At 31.6% G+C, this 19,175-nt stretch overlaps 3 protein-coding genes and 1 non-coding gene across 6 annotated transcripts; 1 reads left to right on the top strand and 3 right to left on the bottom strand.

The window, feature by feature from the left end:
• Nucleotides 1–6,727: 6,727 nt before the first annotated feature.
• LOC105649854 (MLP-like protein 423) lies at nt 6,728–7,596 on the bottom strand. The gene is made up of 2 exons (XM_012236665.3): nt 7,339–7,596; nt 6,728–7,156 (listed from the first exon to the last, which is right to left on the bottom strand). The coding sequence occupies exons 1-2, from the start codon at nt 7,523–7,525 to the stop codon at nt 6,882–6,884; spliced, it is 462 nt and encodes a 153-aa protein (XP_012092055.1). The 5' UTR covers nt 7,526–7,596; the 3' UTR covers nt 6,728–6,881.
• Nucleotides 7,597–10,632: 3,036 nt separating this feature from the next.
• LOC105650201 (MLP-like protein 423) lies at nt 10,633–11,354 on the bottom strand. Its single transcript, XM_012237077.4, has 2 exons — nt 11,106–11,354; nt 10,633–11,031 (listed from the first exon to the last, which is right to left on the bottom strand). Exons 1-2 carry the CDS (start codon nt 11,296–11,298, stop codon nt 10,760–10,762), a joined length of 465 nt encoding a protein of 154 aa, XP_012092467.1. The 5' UTR covers nt 11,299–11,354; the 3' UTR covers nt 10,633–10,759.
• Nucleotides 11,355–14,014: 2,660 nt separating this feature from the next.
• On the bottom strand, nt 14,015–14,889 carry LOC105649853 (uncharacterized). Its single transcript, XR_016320988.1, has 2 exons — nt 14,490–14,889; nt 14,015–14,396 (listed from the first exon to the last, which is right to left on the bottom strand). It is a non-coding gene; the product is annotated as an uncharacterized LOC105649853 (transcript).
• Nucleotides 14,890–16,057: 1,168 nt separating this feature from the next.
• On the top strand, nt 16,058–19,105 carry LOC105649851 (Protein kinase superfamily protein). Of its 3 annotated transcripts, none has more exons than XM_089721847.1 (7): nt 16,058–16,163; nt 16,251–16,974; nt 17,189–17,387; nt 17,476–17,639; nt 17,798–17,902; nt 18,557–18,679; nt 18,799–19,105. In XM_089721847.1, exons 2-7 carry the CDS (start codon nt 16,588–16,590, stop codon nt 19,033–19,035), a joined length of 1,215 nt encoding a protein of 404 aa, XP_089577973.1. In that variant the 5' UTR covers nt 16,058–16,163; nt 16,251–16,587; the 3' UTR covers nt 19,036–19,105. The 3 variants fall into 3 exon arrangements, with proteins under 3 accessions (XP_089577973.1, XP_089577972.1, XP_012092052.1); XM_012236662.4 differs by lacking the exon at nt 16,058–16,163 and having other exon boundaries at nt 16,180–16,657; nt 16,781–16,974; XM_089721846.1 differs by lacking the exon at nt 16,058–16,163 and having other exon boundaries at nt 16,175–16,974.
• Nucleotides 19,106–19,175: the final 70 nt, after the last annotated feature.

Here is a 19,175-nt window from a genome sequence, read left to right as displayed (position 1 = left end):
TAAACATCAAACATACTTTTGATAAAAATGGCATTATTTCTTATTCTTCTATAAAAATAAAACGCGTCATCCATCCTAAGGATTGGCCCGTACCTTCTTTAGTAACACCAGTAAAATTTAAAGGATTACATAAATATAATATGAGTTATAATTATTTTGATTATAAAAAAGCATGGGATACGATATTTTGTCTTCAAAATCCCACCACTACTCATTCATGGTTAATATATTTTGATCAAAATATACGCACTGATTTAAAAATCCCAAATTGGTTTAAACGATGGTGGCAATTTAAGGGAATTTCAGAGGAAATCATTCCTCATGATATCCTTTATTTGTATCAGTTCTTTAAAACCCATTATAAACCCAAACCCGAAGAAGTCCATATTCCTTCCTTGATGTATTATTGTATGACCTTCTTCACTCCATGGGTATATCAATGGTATTTTGATTATCAGTATGTTCCAGGAAGTCAAATTCCCATGATAGTAAAAAGACATAAAATAAAATGGTGGGGATCATTCAAGAATTCCACCACTGAACATAAAATTAGTCAATGGATCCGCAATAAATTATCCAGCCCATCTAAACCAGCTTTAACCTATGCCCATACATTAGCTATTCAGGATAATCCCCAGTTTGGTATCCAAAAAGCCCAATGTCAGGCTCGGTTAGCTGCAGCTAAAACAGCAGAAGAATATAGATTGATCTGTCAAGAGATGTCTGAACAACTCTCAACCAGTTCAAATCAGCCTATAAAACCATCCACCAGTAAAGCCCACAGTGCATCCTCCAGTAAATCTTCAAACACTACACACCATAAAAGCAAGGGTAAAATCGTTTTACCATCATCCTCATCATCTAGTTCATCTAGTGATGAAAGTGATGATAGCGATATCATAAAAATCCGAAGCAAAGCAAGTCAAAAGCAAAAAGATAAAGACAAGAAAGGCAATGCTAAGTGACGTCCCCACCCAAACGAGGGTCCTTGGCCACAGAGCCGCATACGTCGAATAGGGTAACCTGGGGGTAAGAGCCTCTGCTTCGTCACAAGGTCACAAAGTGAGAGCCCCCCATGGAACGGACCCGATATTTGTCCTCAGAATTAAGTCAGATTGTGGAGGGAGAAGAGAAGGAAGCCTTTAACAGGGCTTTAGGAAGTAGCAATTTATAAATAATATAAAACTTTATTTAATTACAAAGATTAAATTTGATTTACAAAATTGAAAGACATATACAAAATTTAAAAGATTAGACTTACAAAGTGTAAAGAATCTCTAACCTTGAATCCTTACAGTGGACGTTGGAAAGAGAGGAGAGGGGTTTACTAACTAAGCTTTTGGGCTTAGGATTGCCTATAATTGGACAATACCTTCACAAAGAGGAGAGGCTCTCTTATATAGAAATTTTAAAGAATCTATACTATTTGCTTTTTACTGTAGGTGAACAATGTTTGGTCTGCCACCGAATCTTTACTGTTTGCCTTTTTACTGTTGATGAACAGTGACATGTTTGTCACGGAATCTTGCTTTTACTGTGGATGAACAGTGGGTTGTCTGCCACTGTGTCTTTGACTTTTACTGTTGATAATAGTAACCTGTCTTCTACTGTTGGAATAGTAGCTTGGCCTTTACTGTGCTGAATAGTGGTTGACCTTTACTGTGTATGAATAGTCTTTGGTCCGCCATCAGTTTGATGATGCGTTGTCGTTTTTACAAAAATAATGAGTTAAAGGAATAAGGTTCCTTCTGCCTTTTACAAGAAGATGAGGACTATGAGTTGTCCTTCTTTTTACTTTTCTTTTTATCTTCACATTCCTTTTCTTTGATTTATCTTTTATCTTTTGACTTTAATAATGGAATATCATCATGAATTGCACTATCGCCATGTGAAGGTGAAGGTGATGATGATAATATAATTTTATCTTTTTCTTTATACAAAATATTATTGAGACCATTTGGGCCTATTATATGGGCTTGCTAATATACCTATAATATACCCAGGGCAAAAAGAAAGCCAGCCTGATTTCTCGAGTATGTTACCTAAATAGTGATATTAAACAATTTAAACAAACAATGTCTTTACATATAGCCTGAGCAAACAATTAAATAATCAATATATTGGATTTTTGGCAAATCCACAGCCATTAACGGATTTGATAATTCTTTACCGTCTACCGTTTGAGACGGAATAGCCATACCATGATCGGGTATGATCGCTTTTAAGTTTAGAAGTCATACCTGCGTATCTTCCGCTGAAGAAGATACTATATCATATAAAATCTTTAGAAGGATTTTAGTGGATTGAGGATAAGTATCAATCCAGTGTTTCATATCGCTAGAGAGGGATATTTTAGTGGTAAGGGATGTAATAATAACCTCAATTTGCTCTGAAAGAGCTTGAATGGGTGAGTGGTTTCTCCCAATAGCGTTCTTTCTTTCCATTGTCCTTGTAAGGCTGCAAGGAAGATTTAAAATAGGCAGAGCAAAATATAGGAAAGTAGTTATAGACAGAGATATATATAGGAAAGTCAAAAATATGAATTTAAATTATGAAAATGATTTTAAGTATGATACGTGGCGTTGTTATACCAAGAAGACGACTAATTAAATAGTCCTTTGGACCAGTAGCCCGCACTTTTGGGTTTCCAGCCTATATATAATACTGTTTTCAAAAACAGTTACGGTTTAGATCGTACTTTTAAAAATAAGTACTGTTTATCAAACAAGTATATACTACGGAATTTTACTAGAAATACAAAGATACAAAAATATTTTATTCGGATGAACTGGTTGTTGAATCTAATTCATCAATTTGATTTTTACTTTTTCTAAATTCAGATTCTGAATTATCTGAATCAATATACAGTTTATAGATTTTATTCAAAACTTCTTTTTCCAAATTTAATGCATTTAATTTTTGATTGAATTTACAAAAATTAGACGTATGTCCCTTCTTACCACATGTATAACATGTCAAATTGTTATAAGAAGTTTTATGATATTTTCTTTTATTAGAATGAAATTTGTCATTTTGATAAGATTTATCTTTATAATGTCGTTTAGAATTTTTATTAGGTTTATGTGATCTAGAACACTGGCCATCACATCTTGGAGGAGATGTTATGCCATAATCAAATTGTTTACAATAAGATCCTAATTCTCTTTCAGTTTTACGCATATCATATTTTAAATTTCTTTGAAGTTTCAAATCATGACAGATTTGTAGACCTTCTTTATAAATTATACTAATTAATTGACCATATGTTAATTTCCTATAAGGTATAGGATTACCATGTTGCTGTTTAATAAAATTCCTAACTTTTTCTCCCAAAAAATAAGGTAATCCCGCCAAGAATTTTTCTTTCCAAAAATCTTGACTTGAATCTTCCCTTAACATTAATCGGGTGAGAAAGATGGTTTTATATTCTTGAAAATCACCTAATGTTCTACATTTAAGATTACTTAATAATTCCGCATTTTTATCTTTTATGTGAGATGGATCTCCTATAAAATGTAATGAAATAGTAAGAATTAAAGATGACACTGCATCTTGTATTACATCACCATTTTCATCATATATAGGTTGCTCATCTTCATCAATTTTAATTGAATTTAGAATGTCTTCATGTTATTTTTCAGTGAGATGATAATCCCACCATCCTTTAAGTTGGCCGGTAAAGCCAGCAATTAAGATTTCTGCTATAGTTTTATCAGAAATGATTGACTGTGTTTTATAAGCATTTGCAGCCATTGTCATTTGTTGCAAAATACTTAATATGTTATATTCACTTAAACCATCTATGTTCCATTCATAAATAGTTGAAGCATTATATTTAAATTGATTTATGGTATTAGGTTTATCAATTATACCTAAATCTGGAGCTCTATTTACTATTTCCCTATGATGATTTATTGGATTTAATTCAAATTGTTTTACATCTTCTGATTCTGGTTCACTAAGTTCAGAATTAGAGGTTTCTTCTAAATTATTTATATTTCGTGATGCTTGAGGTGTGTCAAGAGCTACTGGTTGAGTAGTTGCTGAATGCACTTCAAGTTTACTTAATTGATCTTTTAATATGTGGACAAATTCTTGTTTATGAGACTGTGAAATGTGATATGGTTTAAAAATATGAGATTGAATTTTTTCTTTACCTTTTACACTTTCATTTACAATGGGTTTTTCATTTATTATTGGTTCTTCTTTTATTAAATTCGTCATACCTAATTTATTTTGTTTGAGTAAAAGTTTACAAAATTTAGTTGTGTGCCCTATTTTACCACAATGATAACAAGTTAAGGGTTTTAATTTTTTAGATGAATTGTTCTTCAATTTTTTATTGCATTTACAAACTTTAGCAGTATGTCCTTGTTTACCACAAGTATAGCAAGTTAAATTTTTATACGATTTTTTAATTGATTTTTTCTTATATTTTCTATGCGATGTAGAGGTTTGTGTGTGATTATTTTTACAAATTATTTGTGATTCTAGACATGTTACTGGATTTACACCTTTATCAGATTGATTTTCTTTAATTAAGTTATACCAATCAAAGAATTTTATTTCATTTTGCCTATTTAGTTTATAGTCTAAATATTCAGATTTTAATTCTTCAAAAGTATAAGTTTTTAGAATCTGCTTCATTTTAATTAAGTTTTTAATTTTAGATACTTCTTCAAGTAATTCGTTTTCAATTTTTTCTTTACTAAGTAAATTTAATGTTCGGGGTATTTTATGTCTAGTTTCTATTTCATAATAAAACTTAGAATTTTTATAGAATTGTTCTTCGACTGTAGAAACATTTACTGTAGAGATCTTAAAACCATTTTTATCAGAAACAATTACTGTAGAAATCATTTTTTCATCAATAGCTTTAGAAATATCCTTAGAAATTAATTCATTTCCATTAATAATCCTTTGAATTTTTGAAGATTCAAAAACATCCCATTTAAGACTATTAGCAGATCTACACAATAAAGGATCCATGTTCTAATACCAACAAGTTAGGGATTATCGCCTGGTTATACCCTTCACTGCCCAACAATCAACTCAAAACGGGACTTACAACGGGTTCAGTAGGCATACCCAAACCTTTCCACGGTATTTCAGTCGGCTTCCTCTATCATAATAGATTTACTATCAGTGTTAAATGTTCAGGCTCTGATACCAACAAAAGCTTTTAGGACCGTTTAACAGATTTGAATCTTGTAAAAGGAATAAATTTAAACGAAGTAAATGCTATGATAAAATTATTTAATATCTAAACTTTTAAAGATCAAACATTATACAAATGAATTTATCAAACAAATAAATTTATAACAAGTACTGTTCAAATTAAACTTAAGAAATAGTTACTGTTTATTGTTTTTAATATGAACAAACAGTTACTGTTTAAATCAAACAATCATACAAACATTTATATAAGCAATATTTCTGATGTGGAAGATCAGACTAAGCCGCATCCACAGAGCATACTTATATCAAATAACAATCAGTTTATAAGCAACAATCAAATCGCAAGAACAATTTTATATGGTTTAGGGTTCCTGCAACCTTGACCTGGGATCCCCAGAATCAAATGTTCAGGATATATATATATATATATATATATACTATTATTTTTGTTGCATACATAAATTTTATATTATTAATAATGGACTTTGAATTGTAATAGAAAATCCCATTGCCACCCCAAATTTGCTTGGTTAATTATATTCTTTATAGCAACTTGGTCAATTTGGTTATGTAGAAACAAGTTGGTATTCTCAAACGAATTTCAGGAAGTTGATCAAGTTGTAGAGGAATCCAAATAAGAAGTTTTTAGATTTTGAAAGTTAAGTTCTCTTCTCTCCCTTATAGCCTAAATGATTGGATTATGTATCCTTTGTTAGTGTCAGAGAGCAATGTATTTCAAGCTGTTTTACCATTAATTTCAAAATGTTGGGTTCCCCCTCAAGAATGGACTCTCAAATTCAACACAGATGGGTCTGCCCTAGGAAAGCCTGGACCAGCTAGTATTGGAGGTGTACTGAAGAATTCAAAAAGTTTTATTTTATATGTTTTTATGAATCCATCGGTTCAGAAGAGTCAAATGTGGCTGAATTATTCGTGTTGTAAAAAACTGTTGAGATTTATGCTTGTTCAAAGTTTGTCAAAATTTCAATTACCTTTGAGATGGATTCTAGAGTTGGTCTTGAGCTGGATTTCTCAACATGAACATCGCCCTTGGAGATGGTGGTACAATTTTAATAGGCTTAACAATCTTCTATTTTCCTACCAATTCAAACACGTTAATAGAGAAAGTAATGGTTTTGCAGATAATCTAGCTAAAAAAGGAGTAATTTCTGCACAACCTTTTTTGGCTTGGTTATAATTTTGATTCAGTTAGGTGGCTTTGATCAAAGGATAGAGCAAAGATTCTTCAATTTGGATATATGAGGATTGAGTCATAATAAGTGTTTGATTTTCATGGATACTTTGATTTGATCCAATTTTGGATTTAATTTCATTTTTTCTTATCCTAAGATTTGTATTTTGTTTTTAAGGTTCTCCGAGTTTTTTCATTTAGTATTTTTCAAGTAAGATTTGGTGTATTTAGAAGGTCTATTGGCTCAGGTATTGTTACTTGATTTTGCTAAATTTTTCCTGAGTATGTTTAATTAATAAAATAAAATTATATTTGCTGATAAAAAAAATTAATAATGGAGCATACTGACAAGAGGGATTAACAAAAACAATTGAAGATTAAAGCAACTAAATAGAGATTAACTTAATTAATAGAAAATTGCAGAGCCTATGTTTAGATACTCCACAATTATTATTTACTAGACCATATTAATAAAGCCCCAAGTGAATGCGGCAATGTAGGTTCTAAAATTCTAATTGGCCTTGAGGTCAAGTTCGTCGACCTCCTTGAAGTTCTTTACTACAAAATCCTTAATCGCATGTGGGACTCCAACGTCATCGCTTGCCTTCTCATACTCACAGCTCCATTTCACTAAACTCCCATCTCCTTTTGGAAGAACAACTAGTTTGCCCTTGAAACTCTTGTAGTACTTCAACAGATCACCTTCAATCACACTGTAAGATACCTCCTTCGCCGCCTCATCAACAGCATCGATCCTCTCTTGCGAAACCTTAACAATTGGAGAACCTGAAAAACCAAACAAATAGCTCACATTCACTCACAAAAGGGAAAAAACTGGGAAGGCTTCAACTTCTGACTTTCCACACTAGAAAACAGACATCCTCTCTACCACTGTTATAGGGTTGCAAATAAAGTAGAGATGTGAAAAAAGAGTCAGGATTTCAAGAACTTTAGAACCCTAAACGTACCTTCACCATAGGTGAACTGGCGAATGGAGCCAGCAGCCTTTCCATCGCCTTGGAGTACTTGAATACTCTTGTAATCGTGTGGGAAGGCCTTAGGGAAAAGAGTTGTGGAGTCTCTGATATTATTCCAGAACTTATCTGGAGAAGACTTGATCTCAACATCTACTTCAAGCGTTCCATTGGAGGCCATTTGGGATATTATTGCGAGAAAGATATAAAATAAGAAAGAATCGGGTTAGATGTGTTTTGGAGAGATTGAGAAGCTCTTGCATATATAGTGGGAGTAAAGCAATCGGTCCTGCACGAGCTTTAAATTCATTGTTGATAAGCTCAACTGCCACTTTCTTAGCTATTATAAATGTTACCGCTGAAATAGAAATTAATTGCGTAGATCTGGATACTCATAAATTAAATTAATAAAAAATAAAGATTTTTTAAAAAGTGTTCCGATTTTATGTATAATCAGAAATACATTTGTTTTAATAAAAAAATTTATTCTCGTCAGTTTGATCCATAAATGGAGCCATGACTTGATCTCAGTAAAAATTTTTACTCTAAAATTGCACTTACCACAATCCACATTGCAAGAAAAAGGCCCTAGTCACCATTATTTATGTAAAAATTATGTGATAAAAATACTATTTTTCCACGGTCTTAGACCAAGTATAGATAAATTTAATTTAAAAATTCTCGATTTTTAAATTTACATATTGGCCTTTAATAAAAGGGAGGTGGCTCTACCCTACCAACACACATTAATACATGTACTGGCAGTTGTCATTTTTATGGGTGATTTTATTTTTGGAGGCAGACAGTATAGTACCGTGGGTGCATTTATATATATTTGATTGAAATTTGATGTGTTAATATTCAAAAACAACATTTAATTATATGTTGGTACCTAATAAATGCAACTAATTAAACTAAACCAAAATTATTTTCACTAATTTAATGAGCCAAGGGAAGGGAGGGCTATCCTTGCTGTTTGAAATAGAAATGGATTATCATTTTGAGGTAAAAGGAATATTAAAAAAAAAAAAAGAAAAGAAAAGAAAAGGACGAGAGATGCTAATTTGGAAACTTAAAAGTTTTGAACCAAGAAAAATATAATCCTAACATTTTTTTATTTGCAAAGAAAATTACATTCTTCATCTTCTCTGCGATCACTTTGATGATTCTTCCGTCAGCGGCCCGTTATTACAAATGGGCTTATTCTCTATTTGGACAAAGTTTATGAAAATTATTTGGTCCAAGCCCAAACTATTACTAAAAGACCTTTACTGCACCTAAATCCAGTCCAAAACAAGGCTACACTTTTTCTTTATTTTATTTATTTATAATTGTTTTCATATAATACTCCCTCCATTTTATTTAATATAGTTAAATTGTAATTTTTACTTTATTTTTTCTACTATATTCTTATATTATAGTATTCCGTTAAAATTAAATGATCCATATAGTAAATTACTAATGAAATCAATCAAACTATAATTACTTATCCAATAACCAAGCAATTGACTAATATATAAGTGGAAGAATAAATGTTGATATTTTAATTTTATTTAAATCAATATTTAATTAATGAAAACGTTGTAGTTTGATTAATTAATATATCATTGAGAAGGAAGTATATTAAATAAATGGTAAAATAGTAAATTTCATATATTATTTACTTTTAAAAAGAGAAAATAGGAACAGATGAAAAAAAAAAAAGTAAATGTGATTGAGAGAATATTTACCAAAATGTGTAGCTTTTGCGTTATAATCATATTAGATTATTCATTTCCAAAAAAAAAAAAAAGAATCATATTACATTATGAGTAAGTTTTTTTCTTATTAGTCTGCATTGTTAGGTATTAGCATGAGACAATTTTATTAAGTAACCTTAGGATACATTTAAAATAAGCAAGTCACATACTACTATTACTAAAAACACAATTTGAGTAAAAAAAAAAAAAAAAAGAAAAAGAAAAAGAAAAAGAAAAAGAAGCAAAAAAAGAAATGAAAAGCTCCATCTTCAGCCATGTAGTAAGTGGTGATTGTGATAGACCTTAATCCTAGTTAAGTTTTAAGGTTGTGAAGCTTTCCCATACATGGCGTGAAATTATACCTAATTCTCTTGAGTAAAATTTTACCAACAAAATAGTTTTTGCAAAGTTCAATCAAATATGAAACAGATGTTAAAATTCAATTGTTATACATTATAATTAATATCTTGTATTATAATTATAAATATAAGACTTTTCTTGACAAAATACTAAATTAGAAATTTGAAAAGATTGGAGATGACTATGGATCCAAGAAAAGTTATATTCTTGCAAGTGATGATGGATGGGCAACAATTTCCATTATTTTTCTTTTTATTTTACTAATTAAAGGTGTCCTCCTATTTCCTGTTTTACGGTTAAACGAGAGATTAATCCCTTTTGAACCAGGGAGTGATTATATTTAAAGTTTTCCTCAAAATGTCAATTTCACGATCTGATCATACGATCAACAGGGTGTGATCTAGTATCTTCAATTACTGGACTAAGCTTATTTGCGCTTTTAGTAAATAAAAGCAATCCTGTCCGGAAATTACTTCCAGAATGAGATTTGAAACAAAATTATTAAATTTATATTGAATTTGTTTTTCTCCAGAAGAGAAAATTTGGGATGATGTTATAGAAATGAAATCGGGATTTCTACGGTCCAGTGCACGTTCCTACCGCACATATTTGATATCCTAAAAATGCCGTATAATTCTCCAATGCAACATTGAACTGCGCGCGAACTGTAAAATATTTCTTTGATGCTGACAAGGTTTAACCCAAAGAAACACAGCTAATGGTGCATTGTGCACATGTACTGTAAAATATTAGTCCTTAAGTAATTTTCATGGAATTACTTATAGAGTGGTATCAGTAGCTTTAAGTTTCGGACACTATACAGAATTTAACTATTCACTATTTCGATTCAATTAAAGAAAATTCAAGTTGAAATTACATAAATCATCGCACTTGAAGCTTAGCTTAATTAGAAATAATATAGTATTTTTTTAACTTTGAATAAATTTTATTTTTTTCTTACTTAGAAGAAGTTGATGGTATAGAAAAAATTTTAGACATAATCTAATTGTCTCTTTATATTCTTAAAACATGTAGTGATGGATTTAAGATTATTCGGACATTCTCTTTTATTATTATATGAAAGTATTTTTAGTTATCTCTTATAAATTTGAACCCTCACTCTAAGTTAAATTGAAATCTAAATAAACATGTAAGTAAAATCGATTAACAATAATAGCACTTTGAGCAGTTCATTAATATGTTATTATATATTAATTTGTAAATAAAATGAGATACATATAAGTTATCTCTTACATGTTTTATTTAAGTAATAAGATGACAGAGTCATCATATTATATCATACACATACATGAGCATTATGCCCTAACAAGATATTCATCCAGTTTTCCCAAAGTCTTAACTGCAAGTTCCTCCAACTCCACTTCAATATCCAGAGGTTTATTTGCTTTTGGCAGATCAGCTTCCCATGTCCATTTCGCCCACGTCCCTTCTTCATTTGAAACAACTGATATTTCACCGCAGAAACTTGCGTAATACTTGAGAATATCCCCACTAAGTACACTGTAAGAAAATATAGACGGATTCTTTACATTAATCTCCTCCTCCGACTCTTTAATTCGCGAACAATCTACATGTATAACAACATGGTATCAGAGATGTTGTTAAATTTTGAAAATTAATTATTTAATTAAGTTTAATTACCTTCGCCATAAGTGATGTAACGAACACCAATATCTTCGTTACTAGTAGAAATGGAGGAGTATAGGCTCGGAACCGCGGTCGGAAAAAGTTTTGTAGAGTTAGCAATGGCGTCAAAGAACTTATCAGCATTTGACTTGATCTTAACTTGTACACCGCCAGTGGATTTCACTAGTGAAGAACTACTGTAAGCCATTTCTAAAGTATGTCGAGAGAAAAAAGATTTAAGCAGAGAATTTAATATATTTCTGAGGAAAGGCATGTAATAGTTAGAGCTTTAATGGACAGGTATTTATAGTGCAATGAAGGGGGCTTTCGCAATTAATTGGGAGACCCATGAAATTGAAGTTTCAGCTACCTCTACCTTAATTTTTTTTACAATTGGGTAAATAATGGCTTTGTGAAAAGAGAAGTGAATATTTCTTTTACATTAGTTTTCGTCTTTGTTGCATCATTCTTTATTATTATTATTTTTTTTTTTTGAAAGTGCACCATTCTTTAATTAGAGGTGGATTCTTAATTATTAAATTATTGATAAAAGAGATTTGATGCGGAGAAAAAATTTTATGGGAAGAGACAGTTACAAATCCTGAAATGATATTACTCAAAAAAAATATCAGACACGGCAGTGTACTTTTGAATTTATCATTCAGAAAAAAAAAGACTTAATATTGCTATAGCAATAAAATAATTTTTTACTATTTTTTATGATATTATTTATTTTACTTAATTAAAATTGAATTGTTAAAAATTTTAGTTATGTTAAAAAAATTTTCACAATTTTTTTCTTGCCTTAATTAATTGCTAAGCAGTTGTCTTTTTAGGCATTGCTTGGGAGGTAATTTAGAAATTAGAATGTAACACGCAAACATAGAGGGCATGATGAAGAGTTAATATGGCGGTATGTGTTTACCTATTAGCCATACGTGCAAGTTATCAACTAAACAAAAAATGCTTGGTTAAAAGCAAAATAGAAGACTGCAATGACCCATAAGGACAGAGATGATGATGACAGACTCATAAGTAACTCACTCATGTGGTCAGAAATATATTATTTGAGCAATATTAAGTTTTTGGCTTATGAAAATATACATGGGGTGTTGGTGGTGAATTACGGATTATTAATTTCCGTTTATATCAATCAATATGTAATGGGTATGGATAATATAACCAAACTAATTATTTATTTATTATTAAAGATCACATAACTTTGAAGGTGATGAATGCAGAACAGGGCTGCAGTTGTACACCTCACCATCCGCCACATACATATAAAACAAACAAATACATTAACAGAAATCAACTTCAAAGATGCATCACCACGAGTCCTGCGTATGCACGTAGAACTTCTTATTTACTACTACTATATAAACCGGGTCTAATCCGCGTTGCATAATGATAATATCAGGATCCAGAATTCCTAACTGGAGATCATTTGATCTACCTGAATGAGACTGGAAAGCTCGAATTCAATCAAGGCAGGTCTGATATCAACCTTTGACCTCTCAAATCCATAAGTACGATTGACAAGAGTGCCAGTTCCATTTGGCGTCACCACTGCAGAGACCTTAATCTTCGTACCGCGTGTATTGAAATCTCCAGCATCTCCACGTGTATAAATGCTCAAATGAATAGACTTACATCTTAGTATTCCAAAAGAATGGCAAAGTTCACACTTACGACAGACAAAATATTGTCCGCTTGTTAGTTATTACAAAATGAGGCAATATTGTTGATATGAGACATAATGTCCTCTTGTTAGTTATTACAAAAGAAAATAAAAACATTAAGCGAAAAACGTTGACCTAAAAATCAATATTATCTCAGTAGAAATAACATTCATCAAATTTATAATAAATTTTATAGTAAAAAAGATTTAAACTTGAGATTTCTTAATCTCCGCATTTTTTTTAAGACGTGAAAAAATCAATTAAACCATATATTATTAATAAGTTTACATATAAATTAAATAGGTTTGTATAGATATCTACTGTGCTTTATGAGTTGGATAAGGATTTAAAAGATCTCAGGGACCCACTACTCATCAAAACCATATATATATATATATATATATATTTCAATTAAAAAAAATTAACTGCATATTGCATCTAAGATAATAAGATAATTTGAATCAATATATTATTTGCAAGTATCTGAAAATTCATTATAAAAATAAAATAAAATAAAAGAGGGTTCAAACCACCAACAACTCAAAATAGATAAGGAATTAGAAAGATGAGAGTGAATTCCTTCACATACGATGATTGGAATGGTAATCGTGATAATGATGAATGGGAGTTCTTGAGGTGTAATAGTGATTTTTAGGGTTGGAAAAGAATCAAATTTGGCTTGTAAAAAATATTTTGGAATTGACGTTTGATCCGAATTTAAAAAATGAAATTTCAGCTCATTTTATTTACAGCCTGTAGGATTTAAAAATATTATTACAACAAGAAATATCTCCTTCACTAACCCGAATCCTACCCACAATTTCTATACGCACTATTTATTTATTTGTTCAATATTATTGTTTCCTCCTCAGTCTCCACTCATATCCACTTATTCTTATCTTCATTTTTCAGATATTTCTAGCTTGAATACAAATTCATTATTTTATCAATAAAAATTCATTTTATATGACCTGACAATAGATTCAGATTCGATATTCTTTCTCTAATACTAAAAAAAAAAAAAAAATCACTTCCAAAAATATCTACAATGGATAAAGAATGTACCAAATATAAACAAAATTCCTTCAACTAAAGTTTAAATTGATTTTTTTAACAAAAAAATTAACTTAAAAGGCCCTAAAATAAAAATAAAAGTTATAATTTGAGCATGATGAACAAATTAACATACTTTAATGTATTTTATGCAATTTATTTTCTATAAAATGCACACATAACTCTAGCTTGACCAAAGAGTATGATCTTTATTTACCTCATCACATAATACATAATTATGTAGTATTCCTACAAGATGAGTAGGACTTTATTTACTGCATAAGACACTCTGTAATTTATTCCTTACTAGGTATATTTGAACATACTCTATCCACTTCAATGATCTTGACAATGTCAAATTCCAAAAAGGCAGGACCAAATTTAGTATTTTTCTTGTCAAACTCATAGGTTCTTGTTACAACACATCCACTTTCATTTGGAATCAACCCTGCCTCAACTTTGATATTCTTGTAGAATTTCAGGAGATCTCCACCAATCACAGTATATGAAAGTTTCAAGTTCACTACATCAAGTTCATCAACCCTAATTACTTCTTTCTTTACTGGACATCCTACATACATAAAAATATAAAACAGATTACAAAACAAAATTTTAATTACCATATGTTAATCTTTTAACATTATATTAATGTATACAGACATACCTTTAGCATATTGAATTTCCCAAACGAGTGGAATTTGGCTTATTACAGTGATACTCTTGTATATATCAGATAATTTCTCTGGAAACAGTTTCGCTGCACCTAGAAATAACTTTGATATCTCTGCTATACTTGACTGGAGATTTATGGTACTTTGGAATTTATTTGTGTAAACAAATCCGTCATTAGAAGCCATTTTGTAATGCAAAATATGAGAGGATTTGTAAATAATAACTTGGATGATATGCATAGAGCTCAACATGTGTATATATAGGGTAACCTCATATGCATAGCTTTTTAGCCAGAAACCTTATCGCAGATGAGATTTTTGGATAATCTAAAGTTATTTATTTTATTCAATTGGAAAATATAAATCCTCTATCAAATTAATATCTCTATTCTTTTCAAAAAAAAAAAAAAAAAAACATATATATTAGCACAAATTACCCTTGTCCACCAACCCTATCCACCATTCACCATCAACAAGAGATTATGTTGAAGACAGTACTTTTATTATTTTAAAAGTCAAGTTAACATAAAAAGGGTAAAACTACTTGTATAAAAACTGATTTCTACATTGTCGAAGAATGGAAAAAAATAACCTGAAGCCGTTGCTATTTGGAGCCTTTTACCTGTAGTCTAAGTATGTGCAAACCAAAAAAAGAAGAGCAGAAAAATAACCATCTTGTTTATTTTTGTAGGCTTTATTTGCAAGCACAGTTACCACCAAATTAACCTAATCATATATTAACTAAATGCGAAGGAAAAGTTTCCGTCCGGTGTGTTGTGCCTCCAATTATCTTCACATCATTATGCTTTTTTAAATGGGGAAAAAACAAAGAATCATTGTTCATTGGAGGATCAGGAATTTTTTATTCTATTTGATTATATTTATATAAGTTAACACTTAGTAACTTTGAGGATTTGATAAACAACCACTAATCAAACTGAAGACTTGATTTTAACTATATTAACGACTGTGCATTCGATCCATTAGTAGCATAACACTAGCAGTATTTTGGAGGCCCAGCAAGCAGAAAGGAGATGGTCCATGTTGGAAATTATAAGCCCAAAATAATCAGGGTCCAATAAGATTTCAGCCTCGATGGAAAAGAAAGATAAACTAAAAACAGTTTTCATTCAGCTCAGTGATTATTTTCTGCTTTTCGATTTTACAATACATTGAAAAGGTTTGGTTAGCTTCATAACGTAACTCCATTATTTATTTCCGTCGTTATAGCTTAGTTACTTCACGTCAACAAATTTTATTTTCTGGAAATTGGAATTTTTTATTATTTACCTCTCACTAAATATTACCTTCAGCGAATCATTTTGAATTATAAATTTATGATTAAATTTATATGAAAAAGATATTTAATCTCATCGAACTCATCCTTAAAATGAAATATAATCTTGATTGACATTGTAAACTAATCTAGATACATCTAATTCCTTGGTCTGTTTCAGATGACGAATGAGAATATTAATAATAACAAAGAGGGAAAAAAAATAAATGAACTGCAAATTTTAGAGACGAACGAAAACAACCTCTCAACGGCAACATATCCTCTCTTCATAAAAACAAAAATCAAATGCAATGGAGGGAGACGCTACAGCTTGTATTTCCTTTTCAAACAAAGTGAAAGCCCCACCAGCTTTCCACCATATCTCCCAAAGGTAAGCAAGTAATACCTACCCTTCCTTTCTTTGCTTTTTCCTTTGTCTTCAAGTAGATCTCTCCCTCTAACTCTCTTCAAAATCCAGGTTGTTGGAAGATGTAGTTTGGTATTTTCCCAGTCTACTTTACATTGCTCAATGCGTACTCATCAGATGATTTGCCTAATATCATCTGCTCTCTTTTAGGATGCTATACTTGATAATCATTTCCATTTTCACCATAGTTTCCTTTAGTAAAAGCTCGACTAGAGTTTAGCCTAACCTGTTCATTGATCTTTCTCGGCAATCAGTGCCGGCACGGTTCATCTCTTACTTCCCAGGGTTGTCATGAAACATTGTTTCTCTATCCAGTCGCCTGTTCCACATAGTCCAGTAGATTTAAATCCTAAAAACAGAAGTTAAATCCATCCAAGCAAGAACCATTATGCCTTTTGGATTGGTCTCCGCCTGGAATAAGCGCCGGAGAAGCAAGTCCCAAGATCACACAGATCCCTGTATGCTCTCCTCTTTTTATTTTAAATTTGACAGCATGAAAATAAGTTACTCACATCCTGTTATTTCAACTTATTTTGCAAAAGTAGTTTTTTCGTCTGAACATGTGCCTACCTTCTTTCCAGGGGTTTATAAACCGGTCGAGTTTTGGCAACTCGAGGATCAAACTCAAACTCCCCAGTCCACGAAACGGCGCCATGGATCTTCTGTTTTCACACTCAAGGAAATGGAAGAGGCAACTTGCTCCTTTAGTGATCAAAATTTTCTTGGAAAAGGAGGATTTGGCAAAGTTTACAGGGGCACGCTGCGGTCAGGAGAGGTATGTTATTACAACATAATTTCATTTACAATAACAAAATTGAAGCCTTTCAACACCACCTCAAATACATACACAACATGAATTAATGCAATCTTTATTCAGAACAAAGATTCCAGCAATAAATAAAATTCCTGATTATAAGATATGAAAATAGTTTAAGAGTACTGATGTTATAAGAACATAATCAAACTTGCTTCTCTTCTGAAATACGAAGGTTGTAGCAATCAAGAAAATGGAGTTGCCACCGTTTAAAGAAGCTGAAGGAGAACGAGAGTTTCGCGTAGAAGTCGATATCTTGAGCAGACTCAATCACCCAAATCTGGTTTCCTTGATAGGATATTGTGCTGATGGGAAGCACAGGTTTCTAGTGTATGAATATTTGCAAAATGGGAATCTGCAAGATCACTTAAATGGTTGGCATCACTCAAAATCCTATTCCCACGTCAAACTTTATTACATTGTTATATCTAGTATTTTCAACTTTTTTTTTTTTTTCTCTAGGCATTGGGGAAGCAAAAATGGATTGGCCCTCAAGGCTTAAAGTGGCAATTGGAGCAGCAAGGGGACTAGCTTATCTCCACTCAAGTTCTGCTGTTGGGATACCAATTGTTCACAGAGATTTTAAATCCACTAATGTTCTCCTAAATGCCAATTTTGATGCAAAGGTAAATAACTTCAAGGCCTTTTATCATCTCAACTGATCTCATCAAAGGTTGCTCCCATACAACTTTGGGAGCTTTCTTCCAAAATACAACTATCAAAATATTGTAAAACCCAACACAACAAAATTTGTGGAGAAACTTCATATCCTTATTTTATGTAGATATCAGATTTTGGGCTTGCTAAGTTGATGCCAGAGGGCCAGGAGACATATGTGACGGCTAGGGTTCTTGGCACATTTGGCTATTTTGATCCAGAGTATACTTCGGTACGCATCTCTGTTCAATTTCTAATCCCCAAATGTTTAATGAGCAGTTGGAACTATTTATTCAAGAATTGAGCTAGCAGATAAACAGTTTCCATGCTTCCAGAAACATGCATTATACAAAAAAAGTCAGGATTTCTCTATTTTGCAATCCCTAGAGGACTAGGAACTGCTTTTTATAGGACCCAAACGCCAAAGGAAAATGGCAAATCTCTTAGCCTACACTGCCAACAAATTTGTATTTGATTCCTAAATAAAATTAAGCAAAATCCAACTAGCAAACAATATCAAAAATATTTAAGACATTCTAAGAACTTCCATCCGAGTGTCTGTTGCTTCCTTTCTTTGCACTTCTGGAGCTCATCCAAAGTTTATCAGCTTTATTAGTATTTGATTCTCTAGATGTTATCCTGCCTAATAGAAAAGTAATCATCACGAGACTTTGAAGCCCTAACCAGTATTTTTACAAACTAAAACCAATGCAAAATAAGTAAATATTATGCTAAAAGGAAACACCATACCAAAAGGATTCAGTAAATATTCAGATAAAACCAAGAAAGTGCTAGTTGTGGTTGGTTCAGTAGTCACACACACACACACATATATATACACACATAAAAGTCATAGTCCACTTATTATCATCTTCCTTCATGGCAGACCGGGAAGCTCACTCTACAAAGTGATGTTTATGCATTTGGAGTGGTTCTTCTTGAGCTTTTGACAGGACGCAGAGCTGTGGACTTAAGCCAAGGACCAACTGATCAAAACCTTGTGCTACAGGTAGGCAATGTTTCCTCTTATATGGACAGACCTTTTCTTCCTAGGTTTCAAGGACATGAGAGCACTATGCAGAACTAAATGAAACAGTAAGTGAATGATCCTTTCTTTTTCTTTTTCAGGTTAGGCATATATTGAATGATCGGAAGAAATTACGTAAGGTGATAGATCCAGAGTTAAGTCGGAGTTCATACACAATGGAATCCGTAGCCATGTTTGCAAACCTGGCATCACGCTGTGTCCGTATTGAGAGCAGTGAGAGACCCTCCATGACTGAATGTGTAAAAGAACTCCAAATCACACTATATACAAATTCAAAAGCCTTGGGCGTGTCATTACATTCATTCAAAATGGTCTAGCAGACCCTGATGAATTATCAGCGGAGACAAATTGCAACACATCAGCAATAAAAGAATTCTTTTCCTTCAATTGGTTATTAAAACTTGAAAGCTAGGGAAACTATGAGTTTAACCAGACAGAAAAGAAACAAATTCATAGT

Source organism: Jatropha curcas, chromosome 5, assembly GCF_041381405.1.
Source record: "Jatropha curcas cultivar XTBG-Jc1 chromosome 5, XTBG_Jcur_1.0, whole genome shotgun sequence".
In the NCBI taxonomy this organism is placed as follows: domain Eukaryota; kingdom Viridiplantae; phylum Streptophyta; class Magnoliopsida; order Malpighiales; family Euphorbiaceae; genus Jatropha; species Jatropha curcas.
The sequence above is the reverse complement of the archived record's forward strand: the minus strand, read 5'-3'. Positions and strand labels throughout refer to the sequence as shown.

Excerpts from the sequence above, each read along its gene's own strand:
- LOC105650201 (XM_012237077.4), bottom strand. The coding sequence starts at position 11,298 with ATGGCTTACAGTAGTTCTTCACTAGTGAAATCCACTGGCGGTGTACAA. Across the intron at positions 11,032-11,105 it reads TTACATCACTTATGGCGAAG|ATTGTTCGCGAATTAAAGAG; the intron begins GTAATTAAACTT and ends TTATACATGTAG.
- LOC105649851 (XM_089721847.1), top strand. The coding sequence starts at position 16,588 with ATGCCTTTTGGATTGGTCTCCGCCTGGAATAAGCGCCGGAGAAGCAAG. Across the intron at positions 17,640-17,797 it reads ATGCCAATTTTGATGCAAAG|ATATCAGATTTTGGGCTTGC; the intron begins GTAAATAACTTC and ends TATTTTATGTAG. Across the intron at positions 17,903-18,556 it reads TTGATCCAGAGTATACTTCG|ACCGGGAAGCTCACTCTACA; the intron begins GTACGCATCTCT and ends CCTTCATGGCAG.
- LOC105649854 (XM_012236665.3), bottom strand. The coding sequence starts at position 7,525 with ATGGCCTCCAATGGAACGCTTGAAGTAGATGTTGAGATCAAGTCTTCT. Across the intron at positions 7,157-7,338 it reads CCAGTTCACCTATGGTGAAG|GTTCTCCAATTGTTAAGGTT; the intron begins GTACGTTTAGGG and ends TTGGTTTTTCAG.